The 19149-nt window shown below is 42.9% G+C and overlaps 1 protein-coding gene across 8 annotated transcripts in view; it reads left to right on the top strand.

Moving 5' to 3' along the window:
* Positions 1-19149, top strand: part of SYNE2 (spectrin repeat containing nuclear envelope protein 2) — a 337489-nt gene that overhangs the window by 237723 nt on the left and 80617 nt on the right. For all 8 annotated transcript variants that reach the window (XM_049611445.1, XM_049611444.1, XM_049611443.1 and 5 more), the window contains 12 exons: positions 3549-3731; positions 4981-5109; positions 5620-5741; positions 5885-6026; positions 7498-7629; positions 9224-9376; positions 9502-9711; positions 11320-11421; positions 12305-12424; positions 12592-12792; positions 14854-15027; positions 16344-16475. In XM_049611445.1, coding sequence (XP_049467402.1) covers positions 3549-3731; positions 4981-5109; positions 5620-5741; positions 5885-6026; positions 7498-7629; positions 9224-9376; positions 9502-9711; positions 11320-11421; positions 12305-12424; positions 12592-12792; positions 14854-15027; positions 16344-16475 — 1800 coding nt within the window. The remainder of the gene's footprint in view (positions 1-3548; positions 3732-4980; positions 5110-5619; positions 5742-5884; positions 6027-7497; positions 7630-9223; positions 9377-9501; positions 9712-11319; positions 11422-12304; positions 12425-12591; positions 12793-14853; positions 15028-16343; positions 16476-19149) is intronic.

Genomic DNA, 19149 nt, shown 5'->3' with positions numbered 1-19149 from the left:
TGTCTTGGCCTCAACTTTTTGTCCTCTGGGTAATTCTTTGAGGAGATTTACATAATCGGGGCATTTGGAGAGACGATCGTGGTAAGAGCTCTAGAATCTAGAGTCCAGGTCCAGCCCCCCCTCACGTTAACTGTGAACTTGAGGATATTGGCTTTTCACCTCGTTTTTCTCATGGGGTAGGTTGTCTCCTAGGACTTTGACAGGGTTAAAGGAGATAAGGTACAAGAACCAGTGTCTAGTATATCAAGTATATAAAAAGTGCTCGATAAATGCTGTTACTTATTTTCATAATAAGTTCTTTGAATTTTCATTCATCTGAAATGAAACCGAATATCGTTATTTGCAAGATTGCACGTACAGTGTAAAAGGGCTTTGCTGCCATTTTACTGTGAATGCTCCTACTCTTTCTTAGGGCTGGGGCGTGGGGAAGAGACAGGTATATAAACTTGCCTTTAGTCACTTTGAGTAGTGCTGCTGACTCAGCCCGAAGGTTGGGATCCCTGTATCCCTCCAGAGAGAAGCCAGAAGGATGACATCACGGCAGCATAATGGAGTGTCACGATGGCTGAGGTGTCTTCTCCAAGGGTGCAGAGACCAGCTTTGGCCCGATGTCTGATTGGCTCACGTGTCTGCCATAGCAGACGCCAGGAATGAAGACTTCCTCCGAGAGTACCCCATCACACTGGCCCGGCCACAGGGAGCTCCTCCCACTGGAGCCCGTTTTGGGGTCGGAGGGAGCCCAACCTTGTTCGTCCTTTCTCCACTCAGGCCCATAGTCTTACAATATCCAGCGCCTGCCTCATGTGGGGGACCCAGGTGGGCGGGCTGACCTCCTTCCCCAGGCAGCTCCCCACCTCTGACCCCAAAAGTCAGCTCTTGATGGGATGGGTTCACTTAAATACTAGCACCACTGCTTGGCCTGGATGACGAGGCACGGGGGAGTCTGGAAAAGGTGCTACCGCACCGGGCAGCATTGTGCTGAATTGAACCTTGAGGTGTTGGAGACGTTGAGTCCCAGCCACTTCAGCCATCTGGGATCGATAAGCCAATTGGGTAGACCCTATGCGGATTCCTAGGTCACCGGAGAGAATCCCTTCCCGCGGCCACTTGTAGAGAGTTCAAGTATGTGGGGGCTGCTCAAGGGAAGGACACAACCACAAGATGGCAGCAGCACACAGCAAACTTTATTTGGGCAACATTTGGGCAGGATCTTAAGGGATGGGAAAGTCCCTCTCTTCAGGCGCCCTTTTAGAGGCTGTGGCTTGGAATGGCGGTGGGACCCCGACCTGGAAGGGGAGGAGGGCAAAGGAACACTCAGGGGAGCAAGGAATCCAGAGGGGCTCGTGTATCTAGGTGACGTCAGAGAGTTTCAGGGGGCAAGAGAGGCTACGGTCTTCTAGAGCCCCAGGGTTTGTCTTAACCATGGCAGGCAGATGGAGGGTCCCGCTTTGAGTTTGGTGCCAGTAGGATTGGAGCTAATGGTGCTGGCCTGCTGTGAAAAAATAAGCAACATAGGGACCAATATGCAGGGGCCATCTTTGGCTCATTTATATAACACCATGGCACGCGCAACTTAATACTGAAACCTATAAGAAGCCTTATAGTAGTCTGTAAAAAACATTAAGTTCCCCGTGGGAGAAGGTCCAAGGAGAGGAACAAACGGATAAGTCGAGAACAAATTATATTTGGTAATTTAATATTTGAGAAGAAATGTTCAGCCTTGATTATTAAAAACATGTGAATCAAAACAGCTATTGTTTTGTTTCTCTGTTATGCCGGCAAAAATTATGTCATCCTGGAAAACTCTGGATCTGCTAATGTCTGATAATTCTGTCTGATTGGCTCAATGTTTTGGGGTCAGCTGTCAGCATATAAAGTGTCCCACCTGGTTTGACCGCGGTTTGTGAGATTGAGCCCCGTGTTGGTCTCTGTGCTGACAGCCTGGAGCCTGCGTGGGATTCTCTCTCTCTCTCTCTCTCTCTCTCTCTCTCTCTCTGCCCCTCCCCAGCTCATGCTAGCGTGTGCACGTGCTCGCTCGCTCGCTCTCCGTCTCTCAAACATTTTTAAAAAGCTAAATGGTGGGCACCTGGGTGGCTCAGTTGGTTAAGCGTCCGACTCTTGATTTCAGCTCAGGTCATGATCTCGTGGTTTGTGAATTCAAGCCCCGCATCGGGCTCTGCACTGACAGTTGGGAGCCTGCTTAGGATTCTGTCTCTCTCCCTCTCTCTCTGCTCCACTCATTCTCTCGCTCTCGCTTTAAGAAAAAAAAAAAAAAAAAGCTGAATGGAGGAAAAGAGCACAAAATTATAGTACATTCTCTTTGTAGCCACTCTAAGATCTGTGATTCCATATTGTTTATGCTTAGAAGAGTCTGTACAGGATACAAGTAGTTTGCTTGGATAGAGGAGTTATAAGAATAGATTGTTTGAAAATCTGTTTTAAGGACAGTTTTTCCTAAGTTTCTCTCAAAGAGCTGAACAACTTCTCAGGCACACACCAAGTTTTAGCCCCAGTGATCCCGGGGCTAGAATGTGAGTTTGCATGTTGCTGCCATATGGTATACCAGTCAGTTGACGTGACCGCGTGGGCTCCAGAGCCACAGGAGACAGCAAACTTGATCTGTTGGGAGGCATACAGTGACATTGACTTACAGGGAAACTTACTTCATCTGGCTGATTTATTTTTAGACCTGTGTGTAAATTGGCCAGTGGTATCAATGACTAAGTGTTTTAAGTTCCAAATTATTTCTTCTGTGATCTTCTTCGGATGTTTTGGAAGTTTATTTGACTTGAAAAAGAGGAGGCAAAGATCAAGGGAAAGAACTTTCAAAGACTTCCGTGCAAATTTTGTCTGTTTATTATTATTACTACTCAACACTTGGATTGCAACAGGAAAAGGTTAGGATAGAGGGGAGAAAATGATAGTAGTCGAGCACTGGCCAGAGCGAATGGATTTTAACTCTTAACTCCTCCAAGGGACCCTTAGGAGGTAAGTTCTGTTATTACCCCCATTTTACAGACGACTGAAGGCACACTCGTACAAAGGAAGGTGCCCACGTTTACCCTGCTGCTAAGTGGCAGGGCCGGGATCTGACCTCACAGAGTCTAGTTCCAGTGTCTGTGTTTTTGTTTTTACGTTTATTTGTTTACTTAAGTAATCTACACCCACCACGGGGCTCGAACTCACTACCCTTAAGATCAAGAGTCGCAAGCTCTTCCAACGGAGCCAGCCAGGCGCCCCAGGGTCTGTGTTCTTAACCACTATGCTGTGCTGGATATGTTCAGCTGTATTTTCTAAAGTGATTATGGAGTCACTTAGATTATTGTGGGGAGTGACGTCTGCAAGTTGGGTTGGCTCAGTGGCACCCCTGTCCAAAAGCTCAGGGGTTATGTGGAAATCGTCCTTGTTGTTTTCCCAAGGTCCCTTCCAGTCTGTGTTTCCGAGACTTGTTGTGTATGGTAGGTAGAGAGAGTGAATCTGACTCATCGTAGAGTATAATACTTGTTCAAGACCAAAACCTTGAATGATGAAACGATTTTGTTTCCAAGGCCATGCTAACAGAAATCGAGCACAAGGTTGCGTCTCTGCTAGAGAGCTGCAAAGATCGGGGGCCGGGAGACAGTGGGGCCACTCATCAGGAGGCTGAAGCTCTTTCCTTGAAGCTAAAGACTGTGAAGTGCAATTTGGAAAAAGTCCAGATCATGCTTCAGGAGAAATACAGTGAAGACCAGGTAAGACACGGCCACGTATAGACGTGAGTGGGTAGATGATCTGATAGAACCACCAGGAAGGAATTCTGGCAGAGGTGATAAGACAGCCACAGAAGAAATTCTACTACGTAAGAGAGAATGAAGCATCTTCAAACTGTAAGGGAAGGTTGCACTGACTTGTGTTACTGATTCCATTTTGCCCTGCAGTTTTCCTACCTAGGCTCTTGTTAGGGACGGCGTTGGGTTGGTTTGACTGGATTGATGGTTCTCACTGGTAATGAGGTGTGGTGTAAGCCCTCTTTGTAAAAGAAAGATAAGGTTTAAAGGTAATGTGTCACCCCACTTGACTGGAAAATGAAGCGCCAATAGTGAAGATTAAAATTTTTTTTTGAGAAGCTTAAAGTTAGACATCAGAAATAGAAAAACTGTTTCCAGGATACGTTCTGTTATTTACAAATACATATACTGATGGAAGTGTCATGCAGTTGAACTGTTCTCGTGACTTTTAAAAGCATTCTGTATAAATGCAAATGTGTGTCTTATGATTAGAGCCTTACTATATAAGATTTGCATCTATACTTAAGAGATGGTGGTTCCTACTCAAAGGACTTACATTCACAGAAATAAGATTGGCTGCAGATACACAGACTCTGTGGTTCCCCTTTCATCCTCATATGTCCTCTCTTTTTAAAAAATGTTTTGGACCTATGGGAAATTTGCATTTATAAGCGTTAGTACTATTTCTCTTTTCGGGGTGTGTGTGTGTGCGTTTTACTTTGTTCTTAAAACAGAGAAGCAATACATTTCCTAGTTTTTAGTAATTCATTGGATGAATTACACTGAGAAAATTAAATGACCACTTCAGGGGCGCCTGGGTGGCTCAGTCGGTCAAGCATCCGACTTTGGCTCGGGTCGTGATCTCACACCCCGTGAGTTCAAGCCCCACGTCGGGCTCTGTGCTGACAGCTCAGAGCCTGGAGCCTGCTTCGGATTCTGTGTCTCCCTCTCTCTCCGCCCCTCCCCTGCTCGCACTCTGTCTCTCTCTCAAAAATAAACAATTAAAAAAATAAATAAAATGACCACTTCATCAAACGTAATGGTTTTTTGAAGTTGTTTTGAAACAACTACCTTAAATCATAGTATATACTTGTAATAAATAATGAAACCTAGTCACTTCATATAAAACTTTCCCATTATGCGGTCTTTTTAGTAGAACTAAAATAAAGGGAGTCATTTTTTAAATAGTGTACCATCATAAAATGTTTTGCAGCATTCTGCCACACTAAAGAAACCTTCAGAGCATCAAAATGATCTCCAACCAGATAACCTTTCTGAACTTGAACCTGTTGTAAGTGAAAGGCCACAATTCAGCAGACAAAAAGATTTCCAGCAGCAACAGGTAATTGTAGCCCTTAACAGATATAAGGATAAGAATAAAAGTTTCTGTATGGAATGCCCTTTGAACTAAGTACCAAACTGCTCCTGGAGGGTGTGTGTGAGTGGTAAGCATTTACTGCAACACCCACCTTGCTTTCGCCTTCTGCAGGTGGGGACACTCTAACTTTGCTATTTTATTGATTTGCATCTTATTTCAAACTAAGTAAATACCTTCAGGGGGACTTACTCTCTAACCGTAACACCTCTTTCCCTATTGTTTCTAAACGTGTTTTGCATATTTTAGGGGACTTTCCATATGTGTAGCATATATTGTAATATTTACTTGATCATTGTGTGAATACTTGAAGTAGGTTTTTGAGAAATAAAAGTTAAGGGGAACAAGCAAGCAAGAAAGGGAAATAGTAGATAATAATTTAGGAAATGGTTCAAAATGAGATGCTCTCAACAGAAGAAACCGTTGGCTGTAATTGGAAAACTTTGACTGGACCATTTGAATCTCATTCAATGATAGGTCCTGGAGTTAAAACCAACAGAACAGAAAGATTTCATCAAATTCGTAGAATTTAATGCTAAGAAAATACGGCCCCAGTTTTGCCAACCTGATAAAGATACAACTCAGAAATCATCTGAGAGGTAAGACATTTTTAGAGTTGGACATTCAGCTATGGTTGGGAGAACTCAGAGCATTTCTTCTTAAATCACTTCTAAAACTCTTACCGAATGCAACCAAAATTATCTGTTGATTATTCTTTTCACCTTTTATTTCCCTTTAAAAGCATTAAGGCATCTAGCCCCGCAAAGGATGCTCCAGACTCGGTCTTGTCAACTCAGGGCCAAAGTGGGGATAAGTGGCAATATTTACGTCACGAACTGTCATCAAAGATTGGGCTACCGCTACCTCAGCTTGTGCAGCCTCAGGTCAGTGGCTGTGACGCACACGGTGTAAATCATAAATAAACATGCGGTGTAAATCATAAATAAACACGTTTGTCTTTGAAAATGCAACAAGCATTCATTAAGTACCCGTATACGTGTTCCGCATTAGGCGGAAATAAAATCGTTGGTTTTCAGAAAGCGAAGATGCCAAGTGGCTTTTTCATCTGGCCGACCCTTTTTCACCCTCCTGGAAGTCTGCGTGAAGTGCCACTCCTTTGTGCTTTTGTGGCACTCTGAGCTTCCCTAATCACAGCTCTTACGATACTGAGTACCTGTTTATTTGTCTGTATTCCCCATTAAGTGGTATAGGAAGAAAAGACCATGTCTGCCTGGTTCACATTTGAGTGCCTGGCACAGTATCTGAAACATTGTGAAGTCTCAGTTTCAATATGTTGAATGAATAAAGGAATGAATCATATGGTTTTTTTTTTTTAAGAAACACTTTTTTAATGTTTTAATTGTTAACTGTTTTAATTGTTTAATGTTTTAATGGCACAATGCTATATTAGCGTCATTCATTCATCAAGATGATTTGGAATCTACAGTGTGCCAGGTACCTATGTCCCACAAACACGCTGTCTTACTGCCATCACAGTTCTTAATCATACTGGGCCAGCTGCTGCTGGATTTCTCTCTGAGCAGGGAGCCCGTGAGCAGATTAACACTGTTGGTCACAGCTATCAAGCTTCTGCCTTCAACTTTGCACCCAACCTGCCTGGGCAAAGGTTACCGCCTGTTGCCCAGTTCTCCAGTCTGGTGGGAACTTTCCTGTTCTATTCTGCCGAGAACCTTTCCTGGCCTATTGATGTTGAATTAAACTCATTGGCTTTAGTCTTGGTTTCTCCTCATCATACACACTGTAACACGTATATTGTTCTCTTTCCAACCGCAGAACATCATCAGTTCTTTTCCCCAGGCAAAATCTGACACCACCCCACTCTGTTTCTTTGTATTTATTAGTTTTCTAATTTGAAAAGGGAATTAACTCTGAATCTTTCTGTCTTCTAGAGTCACAGCTAATTTTTAATGCTTATTTAGCTTTCCAATAACAGATCAAGATGCAAGTCTGTACCTGGAGGGGACTATTCTAAGAGTTGGCTCTATACCAGGGGTCTACCAATAAATGGGAAGAGAAACCGCTAACCTCATAACGTGAATGGCATTGCTACCAAATTGAAACAGTAGTGATTTTACTCTATTTTCAAGTTATGGTTTATCTTGCCTCGTTTTGTTATCTCAATAGACCCTCAAGTGTCTAAGTAAAGCTTTTCATGACCTTTCAAAGCTGTCCACAATATTTAAAATTTAAATTTTTCTTACAAGTGACAAGGTAGACAAAAACATTTACCAAGAAAGTAATTTGGAAGATAGCACGTGAAAAAGCATTTTTGCTGTTTAACATTAACAGCAGCAGGATCTCAAATTGTAATGAGGTTTCTCTTTTTTCATATAGGTTGCCACAAATATGAGTATTCTACCCAGTGTGAGTGTGTATAACTTCAGATACCCAACAACTGAAGAACTGAAAACATATACCACACAGCTTGAAGACCTGCGTCAAGAGGCAAATAATCTTCAGACCCAGGTAGCAGCTTCACATTACATATTTTCCTCACCGCAATATCAGAAAAGAAGGGAAATGTGACATTGTAAATTAGCCATCATTTTTTAAATTGAATAAATGGTAGAATCCATGGTGGAATGGGTCCTAGAATTGCAAGTAGAGTTTATCTCTTGCCAACTCTGATGAATGTGGTAGCACCTGCCGAGATCACCATGTACAAAGATCATTGAACCCAAGTCTAAGATCGGCAGGAACGAGGATCGTTGTTGATTAGTACTGTCTGCAGTGGTGCTCTGTGATTGGAAGGGTAAGGAAGGAGGGGAGTATTGACAAGATTTCCAACCTTGACTAAGCTGAATGCTGAAACGGTGTGCTGGGTAATGTTAAGTATCAACCAGAGAAGACCATAGGAAATAGAATCTAAATTGGGGTGATTGCTAGCTTTCACATGCTTCTAAATATCTTGTACCTGGTCAAGAATTCAGAGTGTTCATTGGTAAAGAAAAAGAGGTGGCTCCAACAGCTTATGCTAAAATATAAGGATACCTTGTGGCTCCCAAACTCACTAGGACACAATCGCACAACCCTAGGTGCCTCCCTTGAAGTTGTACATCTAAGGATGGCCTTAATTCTCACAATCAGCCCATATATAACACTTCTAATTTCCACCCCCACTCCACAGCCCATCCATATCTTTTTTTTATTGAGATGCAACTGACATATTAGCTTCAGGTGTCCACCATAATGATTCAATATTTGTATATTTTGTGAAATGATCACCACAATGAATCTAATATGCATCACCACATACAGTTATAAAAATGTTTTTCCTGAAATGAGAACTTGTAAGATCTACTCTCTTGACAACTTTCAAATATGTAACACAGTATTTATTAACTGTAGTTACCATGCCGTGCCTACCATCTATCTTTAAGATACTGTACCTCTTCCCAATCATCCCTTTCAAATGTCTTCTTTTCCTTCTCCAGCCTGTACTTGATTCCATTAACCCACTTTCTCCTACCTTACAATGTGGGAGGCAGGGAGCCGTGGGAAGAGGGATAGTATGCTTTCCTTGGGACGAGACTCCCACATGGATGGCCCCGCTAAGGAAGTCCTTCATCTTGTTATTTACCTTTTAATTCCATTTCAATGGTTACTCACTACCAAGCGTTGAGTTTCTTAAACTTGTTTTTCTCAGACTTAACATCTTAATTATATTTGTTTCTTCTTCTACCTGATTCACAAAGTGTTCAAAACAACCAATTAAAAAGAGTACAACGTAGGGGCGCCTGGGTGGCTCAGTCGGTTAAGTGTCCAACTTCAGCTCAGGTCACGATCTCGCGGTCCGTGAGTTCGAGCCCCGCGTTGGGCTCTGGGCTGATGGCTCAGAGCCTGGAGCCTGCTTCCGATTCTGTGTCTCCCTCTCTCTCTGCTCCTCCCCTGTTCATGCTCTGTCTCTCTCTCTGTGTCTCAAAAATATATAAACGTTAAAAAAAAAAAATTTAAAAAAGTATAACGTAAATTGTAAACCATAACAAAACCAGGGAAAATGGAGGCTTAGGAAGGCAAGGAATCCTAATATTTATTTTTTTCTTTTTTCCTCTCGATTCAGGAAAACATGACAGAAGAAACATACATAAATTTGGATAAAAAATTATTTGAACTATTTCTGACCCTCAGTCAGTGCCTTGCCAGCGTGGAGGAGATGCTGCAGACACCTGGGCTCTTCAGAGAGGATGTCTGTGCTCGGCAGGCGCACTACGAGGTAAGGAATTTCCAATAAGCCCATGTGTTGGCCATTGCTGCAAACAGCCCGCTGTTTAAGCCAGAGCTGAAGCCTCTTAAAGTCAGAGTCTATTCACTGTGTCTTTCCTTCTCACCTCTTCGCAGACACTGGCTCTTGAGTTGAAAAAACTTTACTTAGCTATGGGTGATAAGAAGGATGATCTTTTGAAATCCATGACTTGGTCTGGGAAGAACGCCAACTTGTTCCATGAATGTTTTAATAACCTCCAAGTCTACCTGGAGCACACCCAGGCCACAGCTGCCTCTAGGAGCAAGTCCCTAAAAGCTGGCCTCGACTATAACCGCAGTTATCAGGTACAGGGCTAGGCGCTCAGCCTACTTTGGCACTGTTTCATGTTAATTTCTATTCATTCCTATTCCTGGTGGCAGTCATGATTAGAAATTGCTAAGGAAAGTGGTGAGAGGTTCTTTCTGTGAAGGTCTTTAGATTAGTTCGGTGCCTGTGTTTGGAGACCATTTGAAAGCGAGGTCCTTCCCAAAGTTGTGGTATGAATTTGTTAGATCAGGCTAATGAACCGTTTCTTTCCTGTGTTACATTTAGTCATTAATGATTGTCCTAGGGGAGGATTTCTCAGTAACAGGGAGCCATTAAAGTTTTTTTTTTTTAATTTTTTTAATGTTTTTATTTATTTTTGAGAAGAAAGAGAGCATGAGCAAGGGAGGGGTAGAGAGACAGAGGGAGACACAGAATCCGAAGCAGGCTCCAGGCTCTGAGCTATCAGCACAGAGCCTGATGCGGGGATCAAAGTCACAAGCTGTGAGATCATGACGTGAGCCAAAGTCGATCCCTTAACTGACTGAGCCACCCACGTGCCCCGACCATTAAAGTTTTTGAGCAAAAGAAGGACAGTCTGTGTATGTTTCAGGTAGATTCACCTGGCTGTTAACTACTGTGGATTAGAGGACAGACTTGAGGCAAGCAGACAGACAATTCTAGTAGTTTCCTAACTAGAGAAAAAGAAATGAAACACAACACCACTTATGAAGGAGTCTTGCCCGTAAAGTCAAACCTCAATCTGATCACGTAAAATAGACACAAGAGAAGAGCATTGCAGCACTGTGTGTGTGTGTGGGGGGGGGGGGGGGGGCAGCCAAATGCAGACCGTGGGAAGCTGTATAGAGTAAAAGACCTGTGTTTTCACCATCCCACCCAAAACCCCAGGAATAAACAAGAGAGATGGTTGGGGAGCCTGCAGATCACAAGAGACTTAACACATGTATTAGTCCCTTGCAACCTGGACCTCATTTAGATTCCAATTCAAACAAACCAAAAGGAAAAATTATAGCTAATTAGAGAAATGTGAACCCTTTCCTATAGCTAATGATACTAGGGAATGGTTGTTGATTTGTAATATTAAAAAAAAATTTTTTTTAACGTTTATTTTTGAGAGAGAGAGGGAGAGAGAAACAGAAAGCTTGCAGGGGAGGGGCAGAGAGAGAGGGAGGCACAGAATCCAAAGCAGGCTCCAAGCTCTGAGCTGTCAGCACAGCCCGACGTGGGGCTCGAACTCCCAAGCTGTAAGATCATGACCTGAGCTGAAGTTGGACGCTTAACCGACTGAGCCACTCAGGCGCCCCAATTTTGTACTGTTTTTAAAGGGAGGAATCTTTATCTTTTAAAAACACATACTGAAACTTACCGTGATGAAATATCTGTGATTTGTTTCAAAATATTCTGAGGGGAAGGAGATTAGATATAGTTAAGAAGGCTCAGGGGAGGGCACAGAGCAGAGATGACCAGTCACAAGTCAATAATCGTTAAAGCTAGGCAATTCCTCTATTTTGGTATATGTTTGGAACTTCTGTTAGCATAAAAATTAAAGGACGGCTAAATTTTTTGTAAGGTATTAAAGGGGCCCGCATGAGATTCTTACTGTTTGTTGCATTTATCTTCCTATACAGAATGAAATAAAGCGATTGTATGATCAACTTACTAAGAATAAAACATCTTTACAACAGTCTTTGAATGAAATTAGTGGCCAGAGTATTGATGAACAGCTTCAGGTAATCAAGTCAAAACAATTACACTGATCTGACCTTGGACCAAAGAGTTTTGTGTAGAAGCTGTGTTTCTGAAGCACTTTCCTTTGGGAGCAGTGGCAAGGCTAGAGTAAACAAATAGAAACGAGAACTCTTTATGTGGACCTTTAAAAATATCTCATAAGTAGTACCTTATGAAGAGTAAATTAAACCGACACAACACCATGGTCACCTATCAACCAGGCAAAAATGGAAGTTTGTGCAGGGTCAGTGAGAGTATTAGGAAATGAGGCCCCCATTCTCTCGGGAGGAGAATTTGTCCAGCTTCTCAGGATCGGTTGGCTATAAATCAGAATTTTACGTGTGAATGTGCTTCCACCCACAGTAGGCTCACTTCATTCATTTATTCAGCAAGTATGAATTGAGGACCTTCTGTGGACAGATAGTGCTATAGGTGTTGCACTTATCCTAAGGAAGGAAGACAAGGGCATAGAGAAACGTGTATATAAATACTCAAGGATGGACCTAGCAGCACTGCTTGAACTAAAAACGCTTCGATAGCCCAAAAGCCATTAAGGGCAGACTCTTAGAAAAGCAGTGTGTGTCCATTTGCAAGGAGTCCGGTATTTGTACTGATTTGCAGAGCAGCTGGTAAGTAAGGAGGCAGCTTGCAGAACGGAGTGATGTGTGCGTTCATTAAGTTTAAGGATGTGCACATGTACTTCTGGTCCATGCTTCAAACGTGTTGGGGACAAATTTTCCGGGAGAAGCTGGAGGTGAGGGAGGAGAAGTGGGACTTTCATTTTTCCCTTAATTTTTTCTGTACGGTTTCATTCTTTTACAATGAATATGCGCACTTCTCTGGCTTCTGAAAGGGTTTGCTTTTTTGCATTGTCTCTCACTGTAGAAAGCAGATGCGTATACAGTGGAGCTGCAGAACTCCGAGAGCCGAGTGGCAAAACTAAGAGACGAAGGGGAGAGGCTTCGTTTACCTTATGTGTTACTGCAAGAGGTTTACAAATTAGAGGTATGTGTGAGCAGAAAACATTCGGTCAGTGAATCGCTATGATTATAAGCAGTGAGACTTCTTGTTCTTCCAGAAAGAGAGTTCAGGTTTGTTCTCCAAAGAGAGTTTAGCTTTGTTCTCCATCTGGATTATTTTCGTGGTTGGATGAAAACGTTCTTTCTTTTCAGGATGTGCTTGACAGTATGTGGGGAATCTTGAGAGCTCGGTACACAGAACTCAGCAGCCCTTTCATCACTGAGAGCCAGCAAGATGCCTTATTGCAAGGCATGGTGGAACTAGTGGCTATTGGAAAGGAAAAGCTTGCTCATGACCACTTAAAACAACCCAAAAGTAAAGATGCCTTACAGGCTCAAATACAGAATCACAAGGTAAGACGCGTGGGTCAGATTACCTTTTCGTAGACTTTAAGTCTTTCTGACTTAACCATAGAGCATCCATTTTCTTCCTTGGTGAAATATACGTTGTTCATTCATTCACTCATTCATTCACTCTTTGTTTGAACTAACATCAATTAGACGGCTTACTAGATATCAGGAACTCCGCTGACCTCTAAGGATGTGATTGTGAGGGAAAAGAGATATAGTTCCTTACGTTCATGGAGCTTTTGGTTGAAAGAGAGACATTTATGAACAAGTCATTCCAAACAAATTTAAAATTGAGACACATGCTTTCAGAGCATTTAAGAGGGGAAATTGAATTCAGGAGATTAGGGAAGGCTTTCCTGAGAACTGAGGCCAAAAAAATATCTATACCTCAATATGTAAATGTGTATCTAGTGTAATGCTACAATAAATCTTTTAGTTGCCCATTCATTTTATTACACAACAGCCTCATGATCACCACCTAAAGACATGTAGTAATTTAAGTACTGATGCAAAAAAAAAAAAAATGGGAAAGACCATTTCTGCCTCCAACAAGCTGAACTCTAGGCGTGTGATAAGGAGACCTTGTTCTAAGAAATCCAAAGGTAAATATTCTATAAAGAATGGAGGGGGAAAGGAAAAAATAATATTATGGATATCTACAGTGTCAGGATTTGTGCTGGATGCTTTTATAAACCTTCTACATACCCTTTTCAAGGGAGTAGGAGAAAGGATTCGCATAAGAAGTTCCTCCAGACAATTAGAAGGGGCAGCTGACTATGCAAACGGAGGAGAACCATGTGAAGCTAAAGATTTCCTGTGTAAAGGTTCTTAAAGTGTTGTTCTGGGAGCTTTTACATACCAGGATCCCAACAGACCCTGTCAACAAATTCCTTGTACTTGGCCATGTTATTGAGTAGAAAATCAAGCCAGAGTGTAGGAACCTCTGGCTGTTCCATGTGTGGGTTTCTTGGGCTCACTCATCTATCCATCCAATTTAGTGTCTTGAAATTAACCGGCCATGTCAGTATCGACCTTTTCGTAAAGTTTCTTAAAACTTGGAGTAACTGGGGGGTGCCTGGGTGGCCAGTCGGTTTTACGTGTCCGACTTCGGCTCAGGTCATGATCTCATGGTTCATGAGTTCGAGCCCCATGTCAGGCTCTGTGCTGACAGCTCAGAGCCTGGAGCCAGCTTCGGATTCTGTATCTCCCTCTCTCTCTGCTCCTCCTTTGCTTACATGTGGTCTCTCTCTCAAAAATAAATAAGGATTTAAAAAAAAAACAAAACTCAGAGTAACTGATTTAGGAAGTTTTCACTGGAAATTGAAATTGGCTAACACTGTTTGCCCTTTAACATGGACTGTTTTATGGAAAATGTTACTTAGGAGGATTTTCTTTATGACTTGTTAAAATGCCATTAGTGTTAAAGACTAATGGGTACACAGTCAATTTTCTTTTTCTTTCCTCTTATGTGTGACTCTGCATGGCCGTCTTGGGATTTAAAAGCAACTACACCTGGGGCGCCTGGGTGGCTCGGTCAGTTAAGCATCCGACCTCAGCTCAGGACATGATCTCACTGTTGGTGGGTTTGAGCCCCACGTTGGGCTCTGTGCTGACAGCTCAGAGCCTGGAGCCTGCTTCAGATTCTGTGTCTCCCTCTCTCTTTGCCCCTCCCCCACTCACACTCTGTCTCTCTCTGTCTCTTGAAAATAAATAAATGTTAGAAAAAAAAATTAGGGGTGCCTGGGTGGCTCAGTGGGCTAAGCGTCCGACTTCGGCTCAGGTCATGATCTCACAGTTTGTGGGTTTGAGCCCCACGTTGGGCTCTGTGCTGACAGCTCAGAGCCTGGAGCCTGCTTCAGATTCTGTGTCTCCCTCTCTCTCTGCCCCTCCCCAGCTCACACTCTGTCTGTCTGTCTCTCAAAAATAAACAAGCATTAAAAAAAATTTTTTTAATTAAAAAAAATAAATAAAAGTAAATACACCTGTATAAAAAGTTGAAGTAACTCAGTTTTTAAGTTTCACGATGTAGAAATAAATAAATAACAAGTCTTGTCCATTGTACAGCTTTTTTTCCAGAAGCTGGTTGCTGACATGCTGTTGATCCAAACATACTCCAACAGAATGCCTCCTTCTTTACTGCAAAAGAAAGACACGTTTTGGGCAGAACAAATACAAGAAATTAAATTACTGGAAGAAAAGTCACACCAACGTGGAATAAAGCTGCAAAGTTTATTGCAGGTACTTGAGATATGTAAACGTCGTGCTTAACCCTGGAATTCTGGACCTTGGACCACCACCTGCTGGTGTCCAGAGGTGTCGAGTTACCATTAAGCAGTAGTTAAATGGGAACTAACACTGAGGAGATGGAAGCCTGTTCTAGTCCTGACTGCTGCTCCGGGAATGAAATAGTTGCTGAGATTCCGCACGCGGGAACGAGGGGATGGCATGTCTTTCCACCTTCTAGGTTTGTGTGCAAATAAACAAAATTGGAAGCGCACTTTGAGATCCAGAAAGAGGTCATTTGGATGAAGTGGTGGTTCAGAAACTGTGCTCCCCAAAGAGGGCAGGTCCGGGTGTTCTGCTGCTGGAGTGGACTCCTGGTAGTCTTAAATCCAAGAAGAAAATTAAGTTTGCATCAAGTTCTTTCTCCGTTTGAAAGTTCTCACCTTTAACTTCTTACACACCGTGGATGTTAGCACTTAAAGGAAGTAACCCAAAAGCAAGGAAATCTTCAACTTTGTAATGTGATCATGTTATGTTAGGCTAATGAAATCAGTTTTCTGGTTAGCTTGTCAAATTGATATTTCTAGTAATATTTCATGGTATTTAAAAAAAGAGACCCCCCACTGAGCCCAAAGAGTGCCCCTCACAGCCACGTGACCCACTACTTCGGTAGATAAGAGAATCAGTAAGGTGGTTCTTTTTCCAGCAGGTAATATTTAGTGTCCATAAGTCAGCTCTGTTAGCGTGCTGAGGTCCTTGTGGTGAGCTTCTATAGAAATAGAACTGGGACAAGGCAAGACTCAGCCTAAGGAAATAGTACTCTCCTAATGAAGTGTAAGCCCACATTCCTCCAACAGTGGAATTCTGCTTCTAGCAGCATCACAGGGTAATGTTCAGTGGGCTAGGTGTTGGAGCAGAGAGGGTAGAAGCAACCTACTCGGAACCTCTGCTGAGAAAAGCTTTAAAAGTTAGCCCCTTCCTTTCCAAGTGTGAGAACAGCTCTCTTCCGACTCTGAGGTCTCCACAGAGGTGCAGGCTGAGAGGTGTAACCCTCTCACTTAATCTTGGTCCTTACTCAATTTGATGAGACAAGCATAAAACACTAATGCCAACTGGATTTTTCAAAACCCTGTCCACAAAGGCAACGGAATTGTTTTCCATCGGACCCTGAGTTCTTACGAGAGTAGGTCATATCTCTCAGAAACCCCTGGAATCTGTGCTTGGAGTTCGTATGGTCTCAGTTCGTTTTTATTTCGTATGATCGATTTTGTCATTGGCTGGAACGAATCTAGAAAAGGGCTTCCACTGATACTATGTTCTTGATTCTCTAGAAATGGGAAGAATTTGATGAAAACTATGCATCTCTTGAAAAGGATCTGGAAATTCTTGTATCTACGTTGCCCTCTGTGAGTCTGGTGGAAGAGACAGAGGAAAGATTAGTGGAAAGGATTTCATTTTACCAGGTATTTTGCGCCGTTGAATCCGTCAGAGGCAGCGTCCGTAGCACTTTGCGTTTTCTTTTGTTTTGACTAAATTGCTCGACTTTGAATTTGAAGTGTTGTTCCTCACACCATGCACTATTAGACTGATATTCAGGGAACCCGTGGATTTGATTTTGAGTCTTTCATTATACTTGAGGCTTGGGGTCGAGGTGCTGGGTACGAGTCCTGGCTCTCACCTGTCAAGCGTGTCAACTTTTTGTCTCTAAGTCTCAGTTTCTTTGTATACTGTAGGGAATCACGCTAGTTCTCCTACCCGTCTCAGGAAGTGGATGTCAGCGGGTATGGAAATGAGCCAAAGTAGAGAACGAACGTTGTAAACCATGGGCCACTAAACCTATATGTGGTTTTCTTACTTCGGTGAAGCCCTGTTTGGACATAGCCTCTGAGACAGGCGATAATCTGTCACCTGCCACCAGCATTATAAAAAAGACTTCAAACAAAATGTTTTGTGTGTAACATTTAGTGGTATCATCCAAGTCTCTGTGTCCCAAACTTCGATGCCATAGAAAAGATAGAACCCTAGAATAGTTTTCAAGTGGCCTTGAGATCATGACCAACGAGAAAACGAGTTTTAAGTCTTCTCGACAGAAACTTGAAATATTTAGTTTTAACTTTCAAATGTGTTGTCAGCCTCTGAGTTGTGATGCTGGGCATGGTTATCAAATGCCAACTTCGAAACTTCAAGAGTAGGTTTGTTGCCTGAATAGACCGGATGGAAAATGAAATCCTTGGCAGGACCCTGGCATTCCTCAGTAGCATTTAAGCTCCTATAAGGAACATTTTGCAAAGACACGGACGCTGTAGTCCTGCTGTCTAGATGCCTAGAAAGGTACAATTGATCTCTTTGCCATCTTGTCCGATTGAGTTTAACTCTAAGATAAATCTGAATCTTCTGGGGGTGGGAAGCTGCTGCTTAATTCTTTGTTAGCCTGGGGATGCAGAAGTACATCCAAAGAGCTAAGAGAAGGCAGTTGAAAACGGCATTTTAAACCTCATTATGTTAAGGAACTGTTTGTATTAGCCCACCTCTCTCAGGTGGACAAGGGATCATGTCCCTTAAAGTTCAACCTGTGAATCTGTTAAATTTGAGATTTTTAAAAACTGAAATAATTGTCCTAAAACTCTTAAATACATTCGTCAAACTAAAAGAGAGATATATGGGGGCATCTGGGCGGCTCAGTCGGTCAAGCATCTGACTCTTGATTTCAGCCCAGGTCATGATCCCAGGGTCGCGGGATCAAGCCCCTTGGGATTCTCTGTCTCCCTCTGCTGCTCTTCCTGGCTCTCGCTCGCTCGCTCTCTCTCTCTCTCTCTCTCTCACACACACACACACACACACACACACACACACACGGTTTCTCTCTCTCTCTCTCTCAAAAAAAAAAAAAAAAAAAAAAAAAAAAAAAAAAAATACCTTGTAAAGCCCATCTCGCTTATGGACTTCTTCAGGTCGTTCTCAGTGTTCTGCGTCATGGAGAGATTTGCATGTATTTTGATCGGTGGACATCTGTGGGCCACGGAACATAGCATCTGTGTGGCCTCTGCAGTTGAGCAAACCTCATTTAAATGCTGGCTCGGCACCTCATGTGCTGAGTGACCATTGCAGTCTGACTCCTGTGTATAAAATGGGGTAATTAAAAATTCTCAGGGAGGGGCGCCTGGGTGGCTCAGTCGGTTGGGTGTCCGACTTCAGCTCAGGTCATGATCTCACAGTCCATGAGTTCGAGCCCCGCGTCGGGCTCTGTGCAGACAGCTCAGAGCCTGGAGCCTGCTTCAGATTCTGTGTCTCCCTCTCTCTCCCTGCCCCCCGCCTCCCCACTGCTGCTCATGCTCTGTCTCTCTCTGTCTCAAAAATAAATAAAAAACATTAAAAAAAAATTATCAGGGATAATCTAAAGATGAAGTGTCTTGGTCTTGTACTGAAGGCTTGGGAAATTAGAGCTCTTTTTTTAATGTTTACTTGTCTTTGAAAGAGAGAGCATCAGTGGGGGAGGGGCAGAGAGAGAGGGAGACGCAGCATCCGAAGCAGGCTCCAGGCTCTGAGCTGTCAGCACCGTGCCTGCCGCGGGGCTCCAACCCACCAACTGTGAGATCATGACCTGCGCCGAAGTCAGATGCTTAACTGACTGAGCCATCCAGGGACCCCAGAAGTTTTTTCTTAAGTTTATTTATTTATTTTGAGAGAAATAGTGAAAGTGGGGGAGGGGCGCAGAGAGAGAGAGATAGAGGGAGAGAGAGAGAGACAGAGACAGAGAGAGAGAGAGAGAGAATCCCAACCAGGCTTCCCACTGTCAACACAGAGCCCGATGCAGGGCTCGAACTCACGAACTGTGAGATCATGACCTGAGCAGAAATCAAGAGTCAGATGCTTAACCGACTGAGCCACCCAGGTGCCCCAGAACTGTTTTTTGTTTTTTTTAAACAGATGTTTTGGACATTTTATTTTCCCATGCCAACTCAGATGAGAAGAGGGGATTACAAATGAGAGCGGTGGAAAGGGCATTGGAAGTAGAATTCTTTAGTGATTTTTAAAAGGCTTAAGTTAGTTGGAAAAATTATATTTTGATTATAATTTATTTTTGAAGATTAAATTTCAGTAGCTGTCAGGATAAGTGTCAGTAGCTGAACCCAGTGG

The sequence above is a fragment of the Panthera uncia genome, assembly GCF_023721935.1.
Source record: "Panthera uncia isolate 11264 chromosome B3 unlocalized genomic scaffold, Puncia_PCG_1.0 HiC_scaffold_1, whole genome shotgun sequence".
NCBI classification, from domain to species: domain Eukaryota; kingdom Metazoa; phylum Chordata; class Mammalia; order Carnivora; family Felidae; genus Panthera; species Panthera uncia.
Note: the sequence above shows the minus strand (reverse complement) of the source record. Positions and strands in the feature narration are given on the sequence as shown.